General features: G+C 43.2%; 1 protein-coding gene across 16 annotated transcripts in view; it reads right to left on the minus strand.

The window, feature by feature from the left end:
• WDR20 (WD repeat domain 20) overlaps positions 1-20,299 on the minus strand; it is a 64,061-nt gene that overhangs the window by 23,450 nt on the left and 20,312 nt on the right. For 11 of the 16 annotated variants that reach the window (XR_009542203.1, XM_060157851.1, XM_060158131.1 and 8 more), the window contains exon 2: positions 369-551. The exons of 4 other annotated variants lie outside the window; for them this stretch is intronic. Coding sequence is in view for 8 of the 12 variants with exons in the window: in XM_060157851.1 (XP_060013834.1) it covers positions 369-551 (183 nt within the window). In the remaining 4 variants the exon portion in view is untranslated. Of the gene's footprint in view, positions 1-368; positions 552-1,522; positions 1,643-20,299 lie in introns of those variants that run through there. One more of the 16 variants, XM_060157485.1, reaches the window with a different exon arrangement.

Raw genomic sequence — 20,299 nt, forward strand, 5'->3', positions numbered from 1 at the left:
ATATTATCAAGTTCTTTGATCTGCATGAAATTTTCTGGTGATGTGAATAAATTCTTTATTTTCTTATTTAAATTATAAATATCAAGCTACAAGTCTCATCCCTATCTCCATTATAAAAAAATTTTTAAAGCACCTGCTATAGACACCTGAGCATCTCCATAAAAAATGCACAGAACAGTTAGCCCAAGGAAGAACAGGTAAAAGTCAACAAGGTAACGCACCACATTTAAACTTGGGTAATACTAGGTAGGACATCTGAGAATGGAAAACGGGCTTCGCTCACAGTGTAAAATAAGGCCCACTACCCTCGGTAAGAACGTATACATTCTTAAAGGGATTCTTAACAGCTACGACAGGGTGCTACTTACTTCCTCATTAAATAGTTTGCTAGTTTCTTTTTTGATTGGGTCTATAAGCTGGACTTGGCCTGCGGAAAAGCCCACTAGGAGAGAGACACTTTCTGCTGTGGCTGTTAGGTGGTTGAAGTCATGACAAGTAGGCTGTGTTCCTTTGTATATCCTTTTATCTATTGGTTTACTCAAGTCAGCAGCCTGGAGGAGAAAGAGAAAAATACACAAGGTAAACAGCACATTGAGATGAGAAATCTAAGTTACACTATTTTATACTCCATTATGATGTTCAATCTTAAAAATAAAAAGTATTAAAATATTTTTGCGGTTTTTAGCATTTTATAAAAGCACTTTCACATACCTCGGCCAATCTGATATTGTTTGACTACCCATAATATGTTTATACTGTTACTCTCGTAACTTATTCTTCTTCAAGTATATTTAACAAAGACTCCTGGACTTCAGGAGGAAAAATCCTTGAGATACCAAATTCAGTATTTGCGAAATGCATTCCGAGCGCTTTCTAACAAAGTTAACTTTAACCACATAAAAGCTCGGCTTTCAAATACAGCTACAGCACCTAAATGCTCATCGGTGAGTTCACCTGCAGCCCAGTCATTCTCAAAGCGTGGTCCCCAGACCAGCGGTAGCAGCAGCAGCATCACCTGGAAACTCAAGAGATGCAAATTCTCAAGGCCCACACCACACCAAATGAATCAAACTACAGGGGACAGGCAGGGTGGACCCAGCAAACTGTAGTTAAAACAGTCTTCCAGGTGATTCTGACACCTACCCAGGCTGAGAACCACTACTATGGCCAGTTGTACACAGGCAGTGACTCCTGTACTGGGTCACATTCTCTCTTCTGCATCAGCTTCCAAGTAACTCTCACTCGTCGAGCCCGTACCCCAAGTCTGGTACATGCATCATCTTTAATCCTTACAATGATCCTTCAAAATAGATAGTATTTCCCCCATTTTACAGATGAGAAAACAAGTTTAGGGAAGTTAAATAACTCAGCCGAGGTCACCATACCTACCTAGTAAGTGGAAGGGCTGGATTTGGAACACAAGTCAGTTTTACCATAAAGGGGATGGGGAGGAAACACACCACACACACTCCAAATTCTGACTCCTGACTTGGGCTAAATGTGATTTTTCAAAGTGCCTCACCCCTTTTAAAGTAGGATCTTCTCTTCATGAGAAACCTTCTGTGCAATCCAAAATGCTGGGCTGTTATTGTTGAAATAAAGGAAACCCAACCCCTCCCACTGTCATTTGAAAATCACAGGTGGAGACAATTGAACACATCCTTTAAAACACCCACTTTGGCCCTGCGTGCAGTTCCTGGGTTCACAGCTCTGGTTCTCTACGGACCATCCCCAGGGTTAGGTTCTGAAGATTTTTTTCTTCCAAAGAGACCTGTGACACTGCACTGAGAATTCTAGATTTTTCAGATAACAAATACAGTGTAAAAAAAGAGGACCTCAAGGGCTTCTCTGGTGGCGCAGTGGTTGAGAGTCCACCTGCCGATGCAGGGGACACGGGTTCGTGCCCCGGTCAGGGAAGGTACCACATGCCGTGGAGCGGCTGGGCCTGTGAGCCATGGCCGCTGAGCCTGCGCGTCCGGAGCCTGTGCTCCGCAACGGGAGAGGCCACAACAGTGAGAGGCCCGCGTACCGCCAAAAAAAAAAAAGAGGACCTCAAAATGACAGGCTCAAAATCTGAGCATTTGGCAGTCTGGACCTGAGTGGCACAAGTGACCCTGGGAGCCCTGGCAAAGGAATGAAGATTCATGCCATGTGGACACTCTCCCTGCCTCACCTCAGTTAAAATGGGGATGAGAATCCATTCTACCAACCTCATGGTACTGTCTGGAGGATGAAATAAGAGAACATATACACGAAAGAGCCTTGAAAAGTGTAATATATAGTATGATGCAAAACAAAAGGAAGTCCTGACTTTGGAGCAAGGAGAAAAGGGACAGTGGGCAAGGAAGTGGGTGCTCAGCAGAAGTCGGATGCCAGAGACAGGAGCCCCTTCACTGCTGACAGTCTGCCTGGAGGGAAGCAGCTCCTGGGCTGGGCCCTAAGGGCAGGGAAAGAGAAGTCTAGGCTAAGGGAACAACACAGCAAATGATCTCAGTGCAAGGAAACAGCAGCGAAAGTAAAAATGCTCAAAATATAAGATAGAGTCAAAAATCAAATTTGAAATATGAACAACTAAATCATTATATGATCTCTATATCGGCATATGTTAACTCGAGACTTTTTCTCTTTAGTTTGCTTAAGCAACTACCCCGTGGACTTCCCTGGTGGTGCAGTGGCTAAGAATCCACCTGCCAATGCAGGGGACACGGGTTCGAACCCTGGTCCAGGAAGATCCCACATGTGGCGCCACAACTACTGAGCCTGCGCTCTAGAGCCCGTAAGCCACAACTACTGAGCCTGTGTGCCACAAATACTGAAGCCCATGCACCTAGAGCCTGTGCTCCACAACAAGAGAAGCCACCGCTATGAGAAGCCCGCACACTGCAACCAAGACTAGCCCCCGCTCACCGCAACTAGAGAAAGACCACGCGCAGCAACGAAGACCCAACGCAGCCAAAAACAATAATAATAAATTTATATTAAAAAAAGAAACTACCCTGTGAAAGAATATACATAAAATTATGCACCAAAATATAAAAATCAATTCAAAGGCAAACCAAACATTAATAGAGAGAACAAATATAACTTAAATGAGCAAAAGAAATACAATGATTCTCAGAACAACAGAGAAAGTTTAAAGCACCAATTTTTCCAAGTATTGCTACTAGTTTTAAACTTATGGATCCCTTACAATAACAATGTTAGCCTCCGTTCTTGGTATATTTCTCTCACATTCCTGCCCCCTAATATGGAACTTTACTGAAAAGACGTCATTTGTCACAGATGTCATTGGATCACACAGGAACACACATCTAAAGTATTTTAAATGCCAACTGAAAGACAATTTTTACTCTTGAATCATGTATCTATTCCAAAAACGTCCTGTTACTAATTTGCTTAACAAAGTTTCTCCCTAGATCATTGCTCTCAAGGTGTACCAGACCATGAACAGTCTGCTAGCCTGCAGTCAAAATTAAGTACACACACACACACGCACACACACACTAAGTACACAGATTGAGAACACACATTTAGAAACTTTTACGGCAATGTGACAGAGTGATTTTATACCTGTTGAATCCAATAATAAAAAATTCAAGTTTGCATTCTCCATGTCTTTTTCAGGTTTTCTAGTAATCCTTCTTTTATTTTACAAAAGTATCAGCCCAGATAGACTGGAAATTTTAAGAATTGGTCTTTCAGTACTGGTGGGAGAAACACTGTCCTAGAAGGCATAAAAGTAGACCTAGGCCCAAGGAACACAAAAATATCTCTTACCTAAGGTCACTCCTTCCCCCGCAAACCCCCAATGGCCCTGATGGCACTACAAGAGCAGAACGTTAGCCAAGCAACATGCCACTTACACCCAGCAAGACCTACTGTGAGCCCTGTAGTGACTGCGAGGGGTGTACCCACAGGAAGTTATTCTTCCGAGAAGACTGGGGACTCCCCCAGCGGTGCCTGGGCTTTTTGGAGCCCGACCCCAGGTGCAGGGAAAGGTGGGTCCACCAGTGCCTGCCTTCATTTCTAACAGCACCGTCACCTCCAGCTCATCTCGTCCTCTTTCCTCTTACAGCCAATCACCGAGTCCTGTCTCTTTTTCCATTGCTGTGCCGCTGTCTTCTTTCCTCTTCCTCCTCCTCCTATTTTCCTAGGAGGTGGGGTGGGGGTGTGCCACTGGGAATCCTGAACCCACCCCCCTTTCAGTAGCTGTAACAACGACCTGAGCCAGCCACTCCTTCCCCGTGGGGTCGTCAGCCCCCTGACAGATGGCTTCCCAGGTCAAGGCAGTCTGGTAGGAGGAGAAAGAGCCCAGACTTTGGAACCAGGCAGGCCTGGGTTCAAACCTCGCCTTCCCTCTTGGTAGCTAGGTGGCCTTGGCCAAGGTGCTTGTCACCTCTCCCAGAGCCGCAGAGAACAAAGTCCCCTAGCTCCACTGCAGGGTCACGGAAAGGCCCGCAGGTAATGGATATAAAGCACAGAGCACGCATCAGCACTCTAACGGGAGCTACCATTATTAATTTATCCCTGTCACATCCTACCTGGGGGCAAATGTCTCAGTGGCTTCCTAATTTCCATCACATCAGAACAGGACAACTCCCAAGCAGTCCTGCCCTTCGTGGCTGGGCCCCATCCGTCTCCCCAACAGCAACAGCAACAGCAACTTCTGTCCGCTGAACACTTTCTATGCACCAGGACGTTCACACTTACCATCTCGTTTAATCTCACAGTCCGCCCCTCAGAGTCGGCACTAATACCATCCATGTTTTACGGCTGAGGAACCTGGGAAGGAGTTAAGGGGTCGAGGGCCATGTCTCACCACTCCACCTTGTTCTACCGTCCCACCCGTCCTCGCCCCCAACCAGGTGTGTTGAGTCTGGTGCAGGCAGACGTCCTCTCTTCCTGGCTTCATTAAGTCGCCCCCTTGGTTGGGAGAGTCTCCTCTGCCCCTGTTCCCAGGAGTATTACCCATCAGTTCAAGTCCCGCCACCTCCAGCAAGCATTTTCCCAACTACCGTTTCCTGAGCTGGCTCCTTTATCACAATTCTCAAGTACTTAGTTCGTTGCACAAAATTTAGTATTTAATCACTTACGTGATCACAGTATTGTTTTATGTCTGTTATCATCAATTAGAATTACGACTAAAATTACAACAGAAACTTCCTTAAAAAGCAGAACGTCTTTATTAGGCAGTTACTATTGTTATTCCACAAAACTACTTCTGTTTCTCAGCTTTCTGGTAAATCCTGCATAGACAGGCTACAGATACTATGGTATTTTTTTAGTGCTTTTGCATCCTAATTATTGCCAATTATCTAAATTCTTAAATGTGAATTTATAGCAGAACCAATTTATTTAAAAGTCTTACCAATTTTAAGAATTGACAAGAATTTTAAGAACTAGTAAGAATATCTGGTTATTCAGCCCCAACAGAGTATCCAGTTTGTCACAAATGCTCAATATCTGTTTAACAAATGAAACTGCGATTGTTCCAAACTTTTCAATTTTTCAATTAAATTTCATCATTATGCTCATTAGTTTCTGCATAAGGAGTTATGATTACAATTAATTTGTCAGTGTCTCATTCTCAACAGAAAAAATTTAAATGATGGTTTAAAAATTCCTACTACAGAAACAGAGCTGGTTAACCAAAATCCTGTCAATAAGTACAAACTTCAAAAAGTCATGTTTCTTTTTTCCTTGGACTTTTGATCCTTAAAATCCCTGGAATTCTCTTCATGACAATACTGTCAAGACATGAAGTCAGCTCGGTGGGTTTAGCATGGAATTAACGAACATTTATCACAAAGGTCTGCAAAAGAAACCAAGCTGCTGCAGCCCACACCTTCACCCCAGATCCCTGCCCGGCCCCAGGGAATGCTGGGGAGCCGACAGGAACATGGAGGAGGGACTGAACCAGCAGGGAATGGGCTCCCACAGGCGCCCTGTCACAGCCATTCCAGGAGCTCAGAGAAGGCACACGGTGGGCCCGGGCCGAGCCCTTGTCATGGGAACCTGCTTCTTGATACTCTTGAGTGCCCAGAAGCATTTGATGTGATGTGGAAAATAATCTCAGAAAGACCTCTTCTGAAAAATGTATGCCAGATGATGGTATGTGGGAAGCATGTAGGTACTAAAGGGGGGCTTTATTTTCCCTAAATGTCACATTCTCCCTCCCCTTTAGAGAATCACCTCAGAGAGAACCGTCTCACAGAACTTGCCAGAAGAGACTCCTTTTACTGGTCTAGCTAAAAGCTGCCCAATGTCCACCCAGACCAGAAGCTCACCCCGTCTACACCAGAAATCACTCTCTTCCCTCCGCAGCCCCTCTCCCGAGCTTTAAGCCTGTCGCCTTGGCTGGGTCCCCCGCCTGGTGCCCCCCATGCCAGCTCAGAGCCCTGCCAGCAGCCTGTCCTCCTCCAGGCCCCCTCCTAGCCTAGGGGCAGATTACGGGTTTAGCACCAGGCTCCTTCCACCCATTTCTACACACCTGCCGCTCTTCCCCCACACTTGCCAGATTAATCCTCATAGAGACTCAGGTCACTCTCCCACTCCAAGCCTCCTCGGCTCTGCCGGCCGTACCGACGGCTAAACTGCTTAGTTGGCATCCACAGGCCTTCCTCTTACAGGCCTCACCATCCCCTGCCCCTTCACACACACTACCCGCAAGGGCAGCACGTGTTCACACGCTGCCTGCGCTCTTTGCACCTTCCTGCCTTTCCTTACATTTCCCCCTTCACTTATAATACTCCCTTCCCCCTCCCCCCTCCATCACACAAATGCTGCTCACTGCAGCGCCAGTGTCATTTCCTCCTGATCTCACCTCGGGAGGCAGGCTTTCACTGGGCCTCCACTGAGTGCCTATCCCCATGTGCCACATTTATTAGCGGTAATATGTGAACTGTACTCCATATATTGTGAAAGGCCTTTCAGAAACAACAAAAAAGTCAGGAGGCTGCTCAGTCACTGACTGCCTGAATGGATTAACCCAAAATAGCAGGAGCAGCTCCAGTGGCATCAAAGGTCTCCATTATGCCATTTGAAAATCAAAAGAGAACTGCTGTAGTGCTTTCTATTACCATTCCTTTTGACCACATCTCAGACAACCAAAACAGGAGCCAGAAGTGGACAGGGGATTACTTCCCAGTGCCCCAGAAGATCACCGAGTTGGAAAGAGGAGGAACACCTGGAGTCCTATCTCAAGACCTGGGATCCAAACCAAACCACATTATAAAGACTGTTCCACAGTTTTTCCTGGGGGAGACTTTTAACCTAGTCAGGCTTGGGGTTTCTAATGCCTGCGAGGGATTTGTCCACAGCCTGGGGCTGGACCACACCTAGCTGGTCATCCTGGGGAAACGCCTCCCGGTCACAAGAGTGAATGAAATGAGACTCAGACCACTCTGAGCTGTTATATTTGCTTTGTGAACAAAGATCAATGTACTATTTAATACAAATATTCTTCAGCACAGTGGAAAATAACCTGGGACTGTAATGACCAAAATACCAAACAGTGATTTTCAAACATCTTCACTGCCCAGGTGAGCAGTTTAAAACTCAGGTAAGAGTCAGTTGTAAGGCACTGCACAGATGCTGATTCCACAGTCCAAGCCACCTGCCCTTGAAGTAGACACAAAACCAGGCTAATCTTGTGAAATAGCCCCATAACTCATCTTTCTCAGAGTTTCTTCAGTTCAATAGTTACATTCAAGATATCTGCATAATTGGCATTAATGGTATTTAGAGTCTAACACATTAAAAAAAGAGATATCGGGGTATTAGGAAGTCAGGTTTGGGATAACTTATCCCAGTAGGAAAAAAAAAGGTCACTCAACTGTACCATTCCAGCGTTTCAAAAAGGCCAGAAGCATGTCTGTCTTACTCTCCACTCTACCTCCAATGCCTACTAAAGCTCCCGACACACAGAAGACGTTGTTAAGTATCTGCCGTAGAAATGAAACAATTCCGAAAACAGGAAAGAAAAGTAAAGTGATGGGAACCAGAAGAAACTCAGAGCCAGACATATATATAAAAGCAAATATATAATCCTTCTGCTGACCAAAAGCCTAACTAACAACTAATGCCTTCTTGGGCGCCCATCTATGAAAGAAAACAACCTCCCTTAGCAAATACCGGAAAGTCACTTGACGGTTTACAGAGCACCCTCAAGAGGGTGCACCCTCAAGCATCAATTCTTCTGACCATCATTACGAACCTGTGCACATAAGAACTATGGCCACTCCCATTTTATAAACAGAGAAACAGAATCAGCTGTCAAGCAGCAGCAAGTGGTGGAGCTGAGGCCTCTACATTCCAGCCCCTGTGCTCCTTCTACTGCATCATGGTGCTATGACAGGAAGTTGACAAGATAACACCAGAGGTAGCACTTAGTCTAAAATTCTATTACTGTGTGACTCCAGGCTCCTATGCTTGCTGAAGTGGCAATCGAATATTCCAGCCTTGCTCAGTGTGGCCCAGATTCCAGACCCACCTTCTCAACGCATTTGCCTCGCAGGGCCGTTTTCTTAAAATGGAGATAATCCCAAGCATAATACCTGACACTTAAAAGGCACTTTAGAAAAGTTAGTGAAAACTCACATTTCTCCTTTTGAATACTTAAGGACTTGCTGCTTATCAGAGAGGCTTTGAAAATCCTCATCATTCGTTAATACTTTCAAAGAAATCTAAATAAGGAAAAGCAGGGATATTTCTTTCTGCCCTAAATTTCCTGGAGAAAAACAGCAGAAGCCAAGTTGAGAGCATGTTTTCCTTCCAATATAATTTTCCAAAACAAGACAGTGCCCTCCCTCCCCTAGTCTCTATTCCTCCTTCATTGTCACACATACTAGCACGCGCCCACACTTGCCCTGGCAGACCACACCCACTCCCTTTACTGAGAACAACTGTCCGTCGTCTGCCAGCAGTCTTCTGCCAGTCCTGACCCCCGAATGAGCACCCAGCGCTCACATTCCAGAGCTCCTCTCCTGTGCACGACAGCAGCAGCGAGGCCATGAGAAGTGGGGCAGGGAACTCCATGCAAGGAGAGAGAAGGGACGAACAATGCCATCCACCATCAGAATACAGGCAAATAACAAGACGCAAAATGCGAGGGGCGCCACCTTTAGGTCATTCCAAAATGGGAAGAGATGCATAGTCACAAAATGCATAAAATGTGTTCATTCACAGCAACGATCTGTGGAATTGCATACTGTTCACCAAAGAAATACTTCTCACAGGAGCCAGAGAAGGCTCCTCCTTTGGAACTCTGTTTGGGGCGGGGTGGGAGCAGCCACCCAGAGGAAGCAGGGCTGAGATTATGTGAAGCGTCTTCTTCTCCCCTGGCCCAGCACTGTCAGTCAAGTGTCTGCTGAAATAATAAACTTCTGTTGTTATCACATGCCATTTTTTCCCAGGGCAGTCTGTCACTTAAAAACTGTTAGCTATGTAAACTCTACTCCTCTTCCCCCAGAGTGATTTTTCAAAAATGAACTTGATAAGCTACTAAACTGCAACATCTTCGCCATCTCTTCGTTTTCTTATGTTGCACTCCACATTCAGGTTAAGGCTCTTATCACAATGCGAAACGCTACAAATGGTTGTCCTGGTGCTTCATTTAGGCTAATGAAATACTGATTTCTTCATTAAAGAAAAACTATGAATAAAAATTAGATAAAATCAATTTGCACACATTCTAACACCAGATCTCACCCCATTAAAATGCTGACATATTCAAATGACCTATTTTTATTAAACCCTTCTGTTAAATATGCATAGACATATTCCCTATTCCCTATTCCCAAGGGAATACCAACATCTCAAGTGGAAGAAAAGGCAAGAGGCTTTTGTTTCTGCAAAAGATACTCATTTCAAATTCTTAGAAAATAGGTATTTTTAAAGTTTCCCCTAAAAGGGGTGGGGGTGGGGAGAAATTCTGTGACCTTCTAAAAGTGCTGTGACAACACTGGTAAAGTAAAGACCACTCCAAGACAGTGAGTAGTTCCTGTATGCTGCTTAGCTGCTATCCCACTGCCTTCCTGGCATTTATATGCCCATGAGCTTCGTATGTTTGGCACGGCACACAGATGATTTTTCAATTTTCTCAATCAAGGTGCTGAGCAACACAAGCAGCGCTCTGCAGAGGAGATCCCGTTCGAAGGGGGAAATGCCCTAAATCTCCAATTGTGTAGAGGCCCTGCAATATTCTGACACTCATTTCCTTACCCTACATTGAAACTGAGGCCCAGGGAGGGGTGGTGATCTGCCCAAGGTTGCACAGACCTTAGAACTGTGCTTTCAGTCACATCAAGTTGCTACCTTTTCAATCACCCAACTTCAAGTGGAACAATGAACTACTGAATCTGTAATATATGAAATTTCAAAACACGGCACTGATGTGTACCAGTAATTTTGCACCAAATGACAGTACTTTGGAACCAGTACATTGCTGGGTTTTCAAATAGGAAGCAAGAGAGCCAGAGAGCACATCAAACTTATCTTACAATGAAAGGAGACCAGCCACTAAAATCGACGGCCAAAACACTGGATTTGGCCTCTGTAATTCAAATAGTTATTTTCTGATCCAGCCAGGCCTCAGGTGAAGAAAGCAGACTCAATTCAATGACAGTTACAGAGAGCTGACCGATTTCTAAATACTACTATGCAGAAAAGCTTTGCTCTTTCCTTCATCTAAAGTTTTATAGTATCACTGGAACTACTGTTCACTTGGCACTTCTGCTGTTTGTCATGTCTTATCTCCCCAGCTAAATTTTGGGGGGACATAACTGTCTTATAGGCTACCTCAATGACAGCCACTCAGACATTTCTGATGTTTCTTCCCCTACCAGATTAAAAACGCCTTTTGAGGCACCTGAAATGTACCATGCACTGGTACAGCACTAGTAATGCAATAGCAGCCAGTTAAGACTAGCACACACACGGATGTGGAGGGGCAGGCCTCACCTAACTGTGACGGGAGTGTGAACTGGCCAGCCTTCATGCAGAGCAATTCGCCAGCACGGAGCAAAAGCCTCCTTTCCTTTAAACACAAATTCAACTCCTAGGAATCTGTCCTTAGAAAATATTTTCCAAGTGTGTAATCTATCTGTAATAGCCCAGAGCTGGCCCAACACAAATGCCCATCCACAGTAGGCTAGGTGAATAGCAGGCTATACATGGAATACTACCCATGGAAGACATGCACTGAGAAAAAACATGGACAAACCTCAAAAAATAATCTTGAGTGAAAGAAGCCAGATATAAAAGAAGCATAGCATATACTAAATAATTGTACTTATATAAAGTTCAAAAATAAGGAAAATTCATGTGATGCTGGAAGTGAGGACGGTGGCTACCCCTTCAGGAGTGTGGGAAGGGGTCACAGGGAGGCTCCAGGTGGCTAGGAATGCTATTTCTTAACCTGGGGTTGGTTCTACTTTGTGAAAAACTAATAGAACTTTACATTTATACACATTTCTGTTTGGATGCTATCCTTAAGTTAAAAAATAATTTTGGGCTTCCCTGGTGGCGCAGTGGTTGAGAGTCCGCCTGCCGATGCAGGGGACACGAGTTCATGTCCCGGTCCGGGAGGATCCCACATGCCGCGGAGCGGCTGGGCCCGTGAGCCATGGCCGCTGAGCCTGCGCGTCCGGAGCCTGTGCTCCGCAACGGGAGAAGCCACAACAGTGAGAGGCCCACGTACCGCAAAAAATAAATAAATAAATAAATAATTTTAATGATCAAACACACATACAAAGACAGTCAACTCAGCTTTGTTTCTAACAAAACATTATTAACATCTTATGTGTTTGAAAAATGAAATGGGTGAATATATCATGCAGCCATTTAAAATGAAGACATTTACTTACCAGCAAAGAAGGATGTTATATGGTATAGCATTAAGTGAAAAATGCAACAATAAAAAAATAGGATTCAAAAGATTAAAAGAGTTATAAAGAAATCTTAAAACTGTATTCATACTGTAATCATATTGTTAGCAATAAGAGTACATTGTTACTCTTTTATTTTGGCTGTGCCGTGCGGCATGCAGGATCTCAGTTCCCTGCCCAGGGATCGAACCCGTGCCCGCTGCACTGGGAGCATAGAGTCTTAACCACTGCACCATCAGGGAAGTCCCAGTATATTGTCATTCTCAATGTCTTGTAGAATAAAACAAAAAATCAATTATGTGAATGTCATTAGGAATTCAGATTTTCCACATAAGATGTATTAAATGTATAGAAGCAATGACCAAATGACAAGAGGAAATCCTAGTGCCCAGACTGTGTCACGAATGCTATTTTTCAAAGTCATCAAGGCTCCTATATACTTGATACCAGGTATGGGGCAGGAAGTGCACAAGATGAATCTGGAACATCTTTCTATACCGCTGAGCAAGAAAGCTATCAAAGACTACTGAAGTTGTGTCCAAAAGATTCAGGGGCTGGACTTCCCTGGTGGTGCAGTGGTTAAGACTCTGCGCTTCTACTGCAGGGGGCGTTAGTTCGATCCCTGGTCGGGGAAGATCCCACATGCCGCACAGTGTGGCCAAAAAAAAAGACTCAGGGGGCAAAGCAGAGGGACTATCATTGGTCAATGATGGGACAATTTACACATAAAAACAATACTACAGAATTATCATGGAATAAAATAAGAATCTGAGTTCACACTAATATCAATAAATGGGGAGAAAAAAAAGCTTTCCCCTACAGTAGACTAACACCTAACAAATGTAGAAGGAAAAAATAAGAGTTTGAAAATCACCATTTTATAACCATCACAGTAATACAGTAATAACCAATTCAGCCAAAAATCATCAATGGATGCTAAAACTAGTGGATAAAGGTCTGAGGAGAAAAACGGTATTTATGTAGTCCCAAAGTATCCCTTCACAAATTACATACCAATTACAAAGAGAAAAGTGGAACTTGACCATGGATTAATTTAGCAAACACAACCTTAGTCAATGTTCACATCACCACTGTGACCAGAACAAAGCAGCGTCCTGTGTCTCCTGACCTGCTGCTCCAAGAAAGACACAACAGTGGTTCTGTGGTGCCCCCCCAACTGTAGACTATGAATCTAATCACAAAAATATCAGACAAATCTAAACTGAGAGATTCTACAAAATACCTGGTCTGAACTCTTCAAGACGTCAAGGTCGTGAAAACAAAGAAGAAACTACTGAACACTGAATGAGACTAAAGAGCCTGCAACTACCTGTAGTCTGTGAACCTGGACTGGCTCCCAAACCAGGGGAAAATGGTTCTTAAAGGACAGCATGGAGGTAACTAGTGAAATTTTAATGTGAACTGCAGATCAGATCAGTTATATTTAGATTCTGATAAATGTACAGTACTGGGGTTATGTAAGAGAAAATCTTGTTCTTGGGAAATAGAAACGGAGGTTTATATGAATAAATGGACATGATGTCTACAAATTACTCTCAAATGATTTGTATTATATATGTACATACATACACATGGAGGGAAGGGAGGAGGAATGGAGGAGAAGAGGGGGAGGGAAAACACAAATGATAAAATAGGCAAATTTTAAATAATTAGTCCATCTGAGGGTTCTTTGTACTATGATTGTCATTTTCTGTAAGTGAAATTACAACCAACTAATTTTTTATTAAAAAGAGATTTAAGAGGCATGGACACTAACTGCAATGTGTGGTCCTTGCTTGGAAACAAATTTAAACAAACCAATTACAAAATTAATTTGAATAAACTGATTATGAAACAACACTTATTTGTGGCAGTGGTTACATGAATCTACACGTGGGATAACACCACATGGAATATACACAGACACACACACACACACACACACACGATCCTAGTGAAATCCAAATGCGCTCTGCAGACTTCACCAATGTCAATTTCCTGGTTTTGATATTATACTATAGTTATGCAAACTATTACCTTCTGGGGGAAACTAGGTGACGGGTACATGGGACCTCCTTGCACATTTTTTGCCAGTTCCCATGAATCTTTATTTCAAATTAAAAAATAAATAAAATAATTAAAAGATCCTTATGTATCAAGAAACCAACTGTAAAAAATATTTATGAATCTGTCAAAGAACAGACTTTGATCGAATGTAAATTTTTTACATGTGAAAATATGGTTTTATTTCTCCAGTCTATGAATTGTAGAAAAAGTACAGAAGAAAACAGATGATGTTCGGGGTTTGCTTTAAAATAATGCAGTAAGGGTGAGATAATAGATGAAATGAGACTAGCCATATGTCGACAACTGGTGAAGCCGGGAGACATTCTCTCTACTTCTGTGTAAGTAAATTTTCCGTAATTAAAAAAGTTTCATTCCGTTTGAGATGTATATGTTTGCAAAGAGAATAATTTGAAAAGATATTCAGTAAAGTATTAAAAGTGGTTACTAAAGGGGAGGGTAGTACTTAGATGACCATTTTTTGCCTATCTTAATTTCTAACTTTTCCTCAATAATTATATATTACTTGTGTAATTTTTTAAATAGAAAAAGAAGAAAACACAGGCCAAAAAACCAACTGAAACTATTTGAAAATTATTCTGGTAGTTTAAAAGCATGTCATGGCCTAGCAGAGAGTCACAGGAAAATACATGCCTTGTGAACAAACAGTAAAATTCACCATAAAATGAAGCCTACGGTTACACGAAGTAAATGTATGAGCAGGGATGATATATCGCCAAGAGGTGATGATATATTTTGAACTGGCCAAATCATAAGTTTCACACCAATTACGACTGCTGGTGTCTGTTAATAATATTTCTGTGGCACCAGTGATGTCACTCAATGAGATGAGACAGGACAGGAAAATTCTTTAAAGAAGCCAACCATTCAGGGGACAGATAAGGAGGCGGTGGCTGGTTCTATTGTTTCACTCTTCAAATAGTACTACAGTGTGAGAAGCATTCACTGTGTGCTCCTAATTTGCTACAGTGGCAAATACAGATAACTTTTCCCAGAGTCCTGTTTGGGAAATTCAATCTGTTCCAAGTTTACTTCCCAATTTTGCCTCCAATGTAGGTCTAAAGTTGAATCCCCATCTTTCTCACAAGAATTGAGCTGCAAATTTATCATCAATCCCATGATTTTCTAGAGATTCTAGGCCCTAAATTATCCTCAATCCAGAAGAAATAGCTAAAAGGGTTACACAGTAGAATTTCTCCTTTGGTATTCGGCAATATTTTAACATTTAAAATCTGGAGGCCTGAAATAAAAATATTAGGCTCAAGAGGGACAGTATTGTATTTGTACTCTCCATGGGGACAGTACTGCATTTTAAATGTAGGTTAGCAGGCCAACCAGCTGAATAAGCAGTTTCAAACTGAAGCCTGAAATCAACCATAATCCAAAAGGTAGCACTTGGCGACAATCGCACATCTGCTTCACTCTAAGCACTTATCATTCATCATCTCACATAATAAAACATACATAATTTAAAACTTGCAACTACTAGCTTAAAAAGTTAAATATGAAGCTATTCACAAAGAAGTGGACTGAAGAAGCAACTCATTTATTTCCCAGCATGAATAATTCTGTAACATATCTCTATAGACAGTGGTCTTATGCGAACATAGGTAACCTAAGTCTCACATTCACGGAATCAGAAAACAGACAAACAGCGGGAGCGGAGCTTTAAAAAAGTCACATTTGCTCTCAAGATGTTACAACTTAAGACCGAGGAAGTAAATTGTCTAAAATCACAAAATCAATTCATACCGCAGCTGAACGTGGAGCTCTATAACTCAGGAAAAGCACTAGAGTAGCCTAACCCAACGCCCTCATTTCCGTCTCCTTTCCTTTCACCTGTGGTCTTCTTGCTTCTACATCAGACGTAATAACTAGCTGTCAGAACTTGAAATTACATTATTTATAACATAGAGTGAAGAAATACACAAGACTTCTCAAAACTCATTAAGCTTAGCATAACCAAATGACGCTCATTTAGTTGGCACCAAGTTCCAACTGCTGCGAGCCTTCTCCAGGCTGAGAAGGGAGGAGGGAGAAAGGGAGCTGCTTGCCTCTTGATAAGTCAAAGCTCTGGAGCTGCTGTGTCCTGAGCAACTAAGGCCAATACCCACTCCCACAGCTCTTTCCAAAGCCCCTGACTGTCTTCCAGAAAATCTTCCCTCTGCAGCCAGGTCAAATGCCCACTAATAAAATTCTGGCCAGCAGGGATGTACCCAAATTTTGTATGCAAATACAAGAAGGATGGCAGAAATAGGCAGCAATTTTAAGCTAGGCTGCATAGACACTGAAAGCTAAGAAATGCAGGCCAGGAGCTCAGCTTGGTGGTACCCATGGTTATGACAAAGGCTGAGGCTCCAAATACCAGCAGGTCCAATAAGCAGCATTTATAAGTTTATAAGTGACCATAAACTAAAAGGCAGTCTTCAGGGTGGTATGGAAAGACCTCATCTCTCCTCCATGTAGAGTACTGCCGCTAGATTTGTCTTTAAATTAGAAGAGACACACAGTAACATGACATCCCCAAATTTTCTTGTTGTCCACAGCAAGTCTGAGTACTTGTGCTGTTCTCACAAAATTCTCAGACCTCAAGCACATACATGCTCGTCGGGCGGTGAAAAACCACGGCACACTCAAGACCCCAAAGGAGGGAGAGCATGGCAAAGCACAGAGAGCCAGCCAGGGCCCGTCCTGGTGCAGGACAAGGCTGAGAAAGGCACTGGGAGACTGTTTTCAAGCCTGGTGTGTCCCACTCCAGAAGGCCACCTGCCTTCAGCACAGCCTGTGTCCCTAGCAAACACCTCAATTATTTGACATTTTTGAAGGGCCTAAATTATTTCTCTATGGAAGCTCACACATCAATCCCATCCTCCACACAGGTCCTAATGCAGGAAAACAAAAACACTGAATAGGGTACCATTTCAAAAATGTAAAGTGACATGTTACTGAGAAAGCTCTGGCTGAAAACCTACACTACACTTTGAGGAGTGATTAGGAGCGCAGACTGTGGAGCTAGGATGCCTGGGTTTGATTTGGGTTCTGCCATTCCTAGCGCTGTGAGCTTGGACAAGTTATTTAGTTTTCCACACTACTGTTTCCACAAAATGGGGAAATGGGGATAATACAATAGTTCCTACTATATACAATGTTTGAGGATTAGGGAGTTAAAATATGTAAAGCGACTGGAATAGTGCTCACTCAAAAAGCTACCCAAGTATTAGCTATTATCATTATTAAGTAAATAATATCAATTCACATTTGATAAATGCATTCAAACCAAAAAGTACAGTGAGTAAGCTTGGAAATAAGCACTTAACTCCTTGTAGGAATTTTAAAAATAAATGTATTTTTCTATTCAACTGCCTGTCCAAAAATGTGTTTGGAGGGGTGGGGGTTTGGAAGTGAGGGAGCGAAGGTCAAAGAGGTGAGAGGAGCAAACAGCCTAAATAACAAGGCCTCTCCCCTCACCAGAGACGGCAGCTGTCTCCTGGGTCAAAGAGGTGCTCAATCTGCTAACACGTGTTCACTTCACTTTCATAACACAGCTGGACTAAAGCAAAGCCAGCAAAATTACTTTTCCCAACCAATTAAAATTTTTCTAAGTTCAATGTAACATATTTTTTTAAGTTGCAAAAATAATACAAGTGCACAGGCCAGAGTTGTGTCGTATACCAATTTATACCTCAACAAAAATACAAGTTGATTTCTGAGACAAAAATACTGAGTAGCACATATAATGTAATGACTAGATGTGTGAAAACATAGAGGCTGGACTATGATCTCAAAGTCTCTTTTACCTCCCAATTCTCTGATATACTGTTAAGTAAATGAATATTAAGAAAAGGAAATAGAAGTCTGTGTTTCTACTAAAAAAAAAAAAAAAGCTAGGGCTTCCCTGGTGGTGCAGTGGTTGAGAGTCTGCCTGCCGCTTCAGGGGACACAGGTTCGTGCCCCGGTCCGGGAAGATCCCACATGCTAAGGAACGGCTGGGCCCGTGAGCCATGGCCGCTGAGCCTGCGCGTCCGGAGCCTGTGCTCCGCAACGGGAGAGGCCACAACAGTGAGAGGCCCGCATACCGCAAAAAAAAAAAAAAAAAAAAAGCTAGAAGGTTGTTGCTTAGTAGATCAGGTTAAGAATGTGAGGGGAGGGCTTCCCTGGCGGCGCAGTGGTTGGGAGTCCGCCTGCCAATGCAGGGGACACAGGTTTGGGCCCTGGTCCGGGAGGATCCCACATGCTGCAGAGTAACTAAGCCCACGCGCCGCAACTATTGAGCCTGCGCTGTAGAACCCGTGTCACAACTACTGAAGCCTGCGCACCTAGAGCCCGTGCTCCACAACAAGAGAAGCCACTGCAATGAGGAGCCTGCGCACTGCAACGAACACAACTAGAGAAAGCTCTCCACAACTAGAGAAAGCCCGCATGCAGCAACGAAGACCCAACGCAGCCAAAAATAAATAAATAAAGTTATATAAAAAAAAAAAGAATGTGAGGGGAGAAGTCCAGAATCATGTGCATTACAACCATTTTTCATATGACATGACAGCCACAGACTCACATGTACTCTCTGGGAACAAGGTTTTATATGAAAGGCAGCGTGATGTGCCAGAAAGGACACAGGCTTAGGAGTCTGACAGACCCACTGAAACCTCACGCTGTCGCTTACCAGCCGCGTAGCCAGCCGCCTTGGCAAGTTACTGCATTCCTCAGAGCCTCCCCTTTCTCATCCATATATAAAGTGGGAAACACCACTCCCTATTTTGCAAAGTGTTTGTGAGGATGAGACAATGTATGTGAAAGCACCTAGTTTAGTGCCCAGCACTGAGTAGGTGTTCAATAAATGATAACTGTGATGATAAACAAATTAATCAATGGCTATTAATATACTCCACAAATTAAATGGCCAATAAGCTTTAACTGAGTGTTAAAGCTATGAGGAGAGCCCTGAATTAGATCCCATAAGGCAGTGGTTCTCAAACTTTAGTGCATCAGGGACTTCCCTGGCGGTCCAGTGGTTAAGAATCTATCTACCTTCCAATGCAGGGGACGCGGGTTCAATCCCAGGTCGGGGAACTAAGATCCCACATGCCCTGGGGCAACTAAGCCCACGCACCACAACTACTGAGCCTGCGCACCTCAACTAGAGAGAAGCTGCGCGCCACAACGAAGTTTCCGCATGCTGTAACTAAGACCCGATGCAGCCAAGTTAATTAATTATTTTTTTAAAAAACAAAACTAGCACATCAGAATCACCTGCTAGTTAAACAGAGAGCTGGGCCCCACCCCTAGAGTATCTGATTCAGTTGGTCAAGGGGGAGGGCAGAGATCTGCATTTCCACAAGTTCTGAGGAGATGCTGATGCTAGTTGAGGACCACATGTAAGAGAACCTCTGATGTAAGGGAAGAGAGAAGAGGAACCCTTCTGTTTTTGAAAATGTGACAGGTCAGATATTTAGGCAATGGTATAGCTGAGCAAAAAGGTGTGGGATGGCACTTGAGAAAAGACCAAGACAGACAGACAGACAAAACAAATGTACAGGGACAACAAGGTGTCAGCTTGGCCAGTTAAGTATCTCATTACGAGAACTGTCAGAAAGATTTTGAAGAGGCCATTGGTAGGCTAAATTTCTTACTAGGCTCAGCTTGGATTTTTGATAGTTTAGTAAAGTGAGCCATTTACAAACCTTGAAAAAGTTAACCACATGGTGAAAAAGGCAACTTCAAGCAGAGATGCAACAATAGATAAGGCCAGGCAAGGTGGCATAGAAATAGGAAGAAAAGAGCAACAGTAGTGAAGGACCACCATTGAGTCTATGCAGGTGATCCCAAAGCATCCTCCTTCACTTACAGCCAGGACCTTCAGAGCCTTCAGTCTGCGAGATGATCACCCATAAAGGGAGCCTACCAGACATGAGAATCAAGCCCCAGTAAACCCTATTTATTAACGTAGCACAGCCATGCATTAATGAAGGAAGCCAAGAGACCTCAACCACGACTCACTCAAATGAGAGGGTAAAATCTCTTACTTCTTTAGTTTTATATCATTTACTAAACGTGTTCCTTTAGTGTAGTACATGATATTAATTAGCTATCATTATACCTATTATTACTAATCTTTTTTTTTAAACATCTTTATTGGAGTATAATTGCTTTACAATCGTGTGTTAGTTTCTGCTGCATAACAAAGTGAATCAGCTATACATATACATATATTCCCATATCTCCTCCCTCTTGCATCTCCATCCCACCCTCTAGGGGAACACAAGGCACCGAGCTGATCTCCCTGTGCTATGCGGCTGCTTCCCACTAGCTAGCTATTTTACATTTGGTAG

Source organism: Lagenorhynchus albirostris, chromosome 1 (genome assembly GCF_949774975.1).
Source record: "Lagenorhynchus albirostris chromosome 1, mLagAlb1.1, whole genome shotgun sequence".
NCBI classification, from domain to species: Eukaryota; Metazoa; Chordata; class Mammalia; order Artiodactyla; family Delphinidae; genus Lagenorhynchus; species Lagenorhynchus albirostris.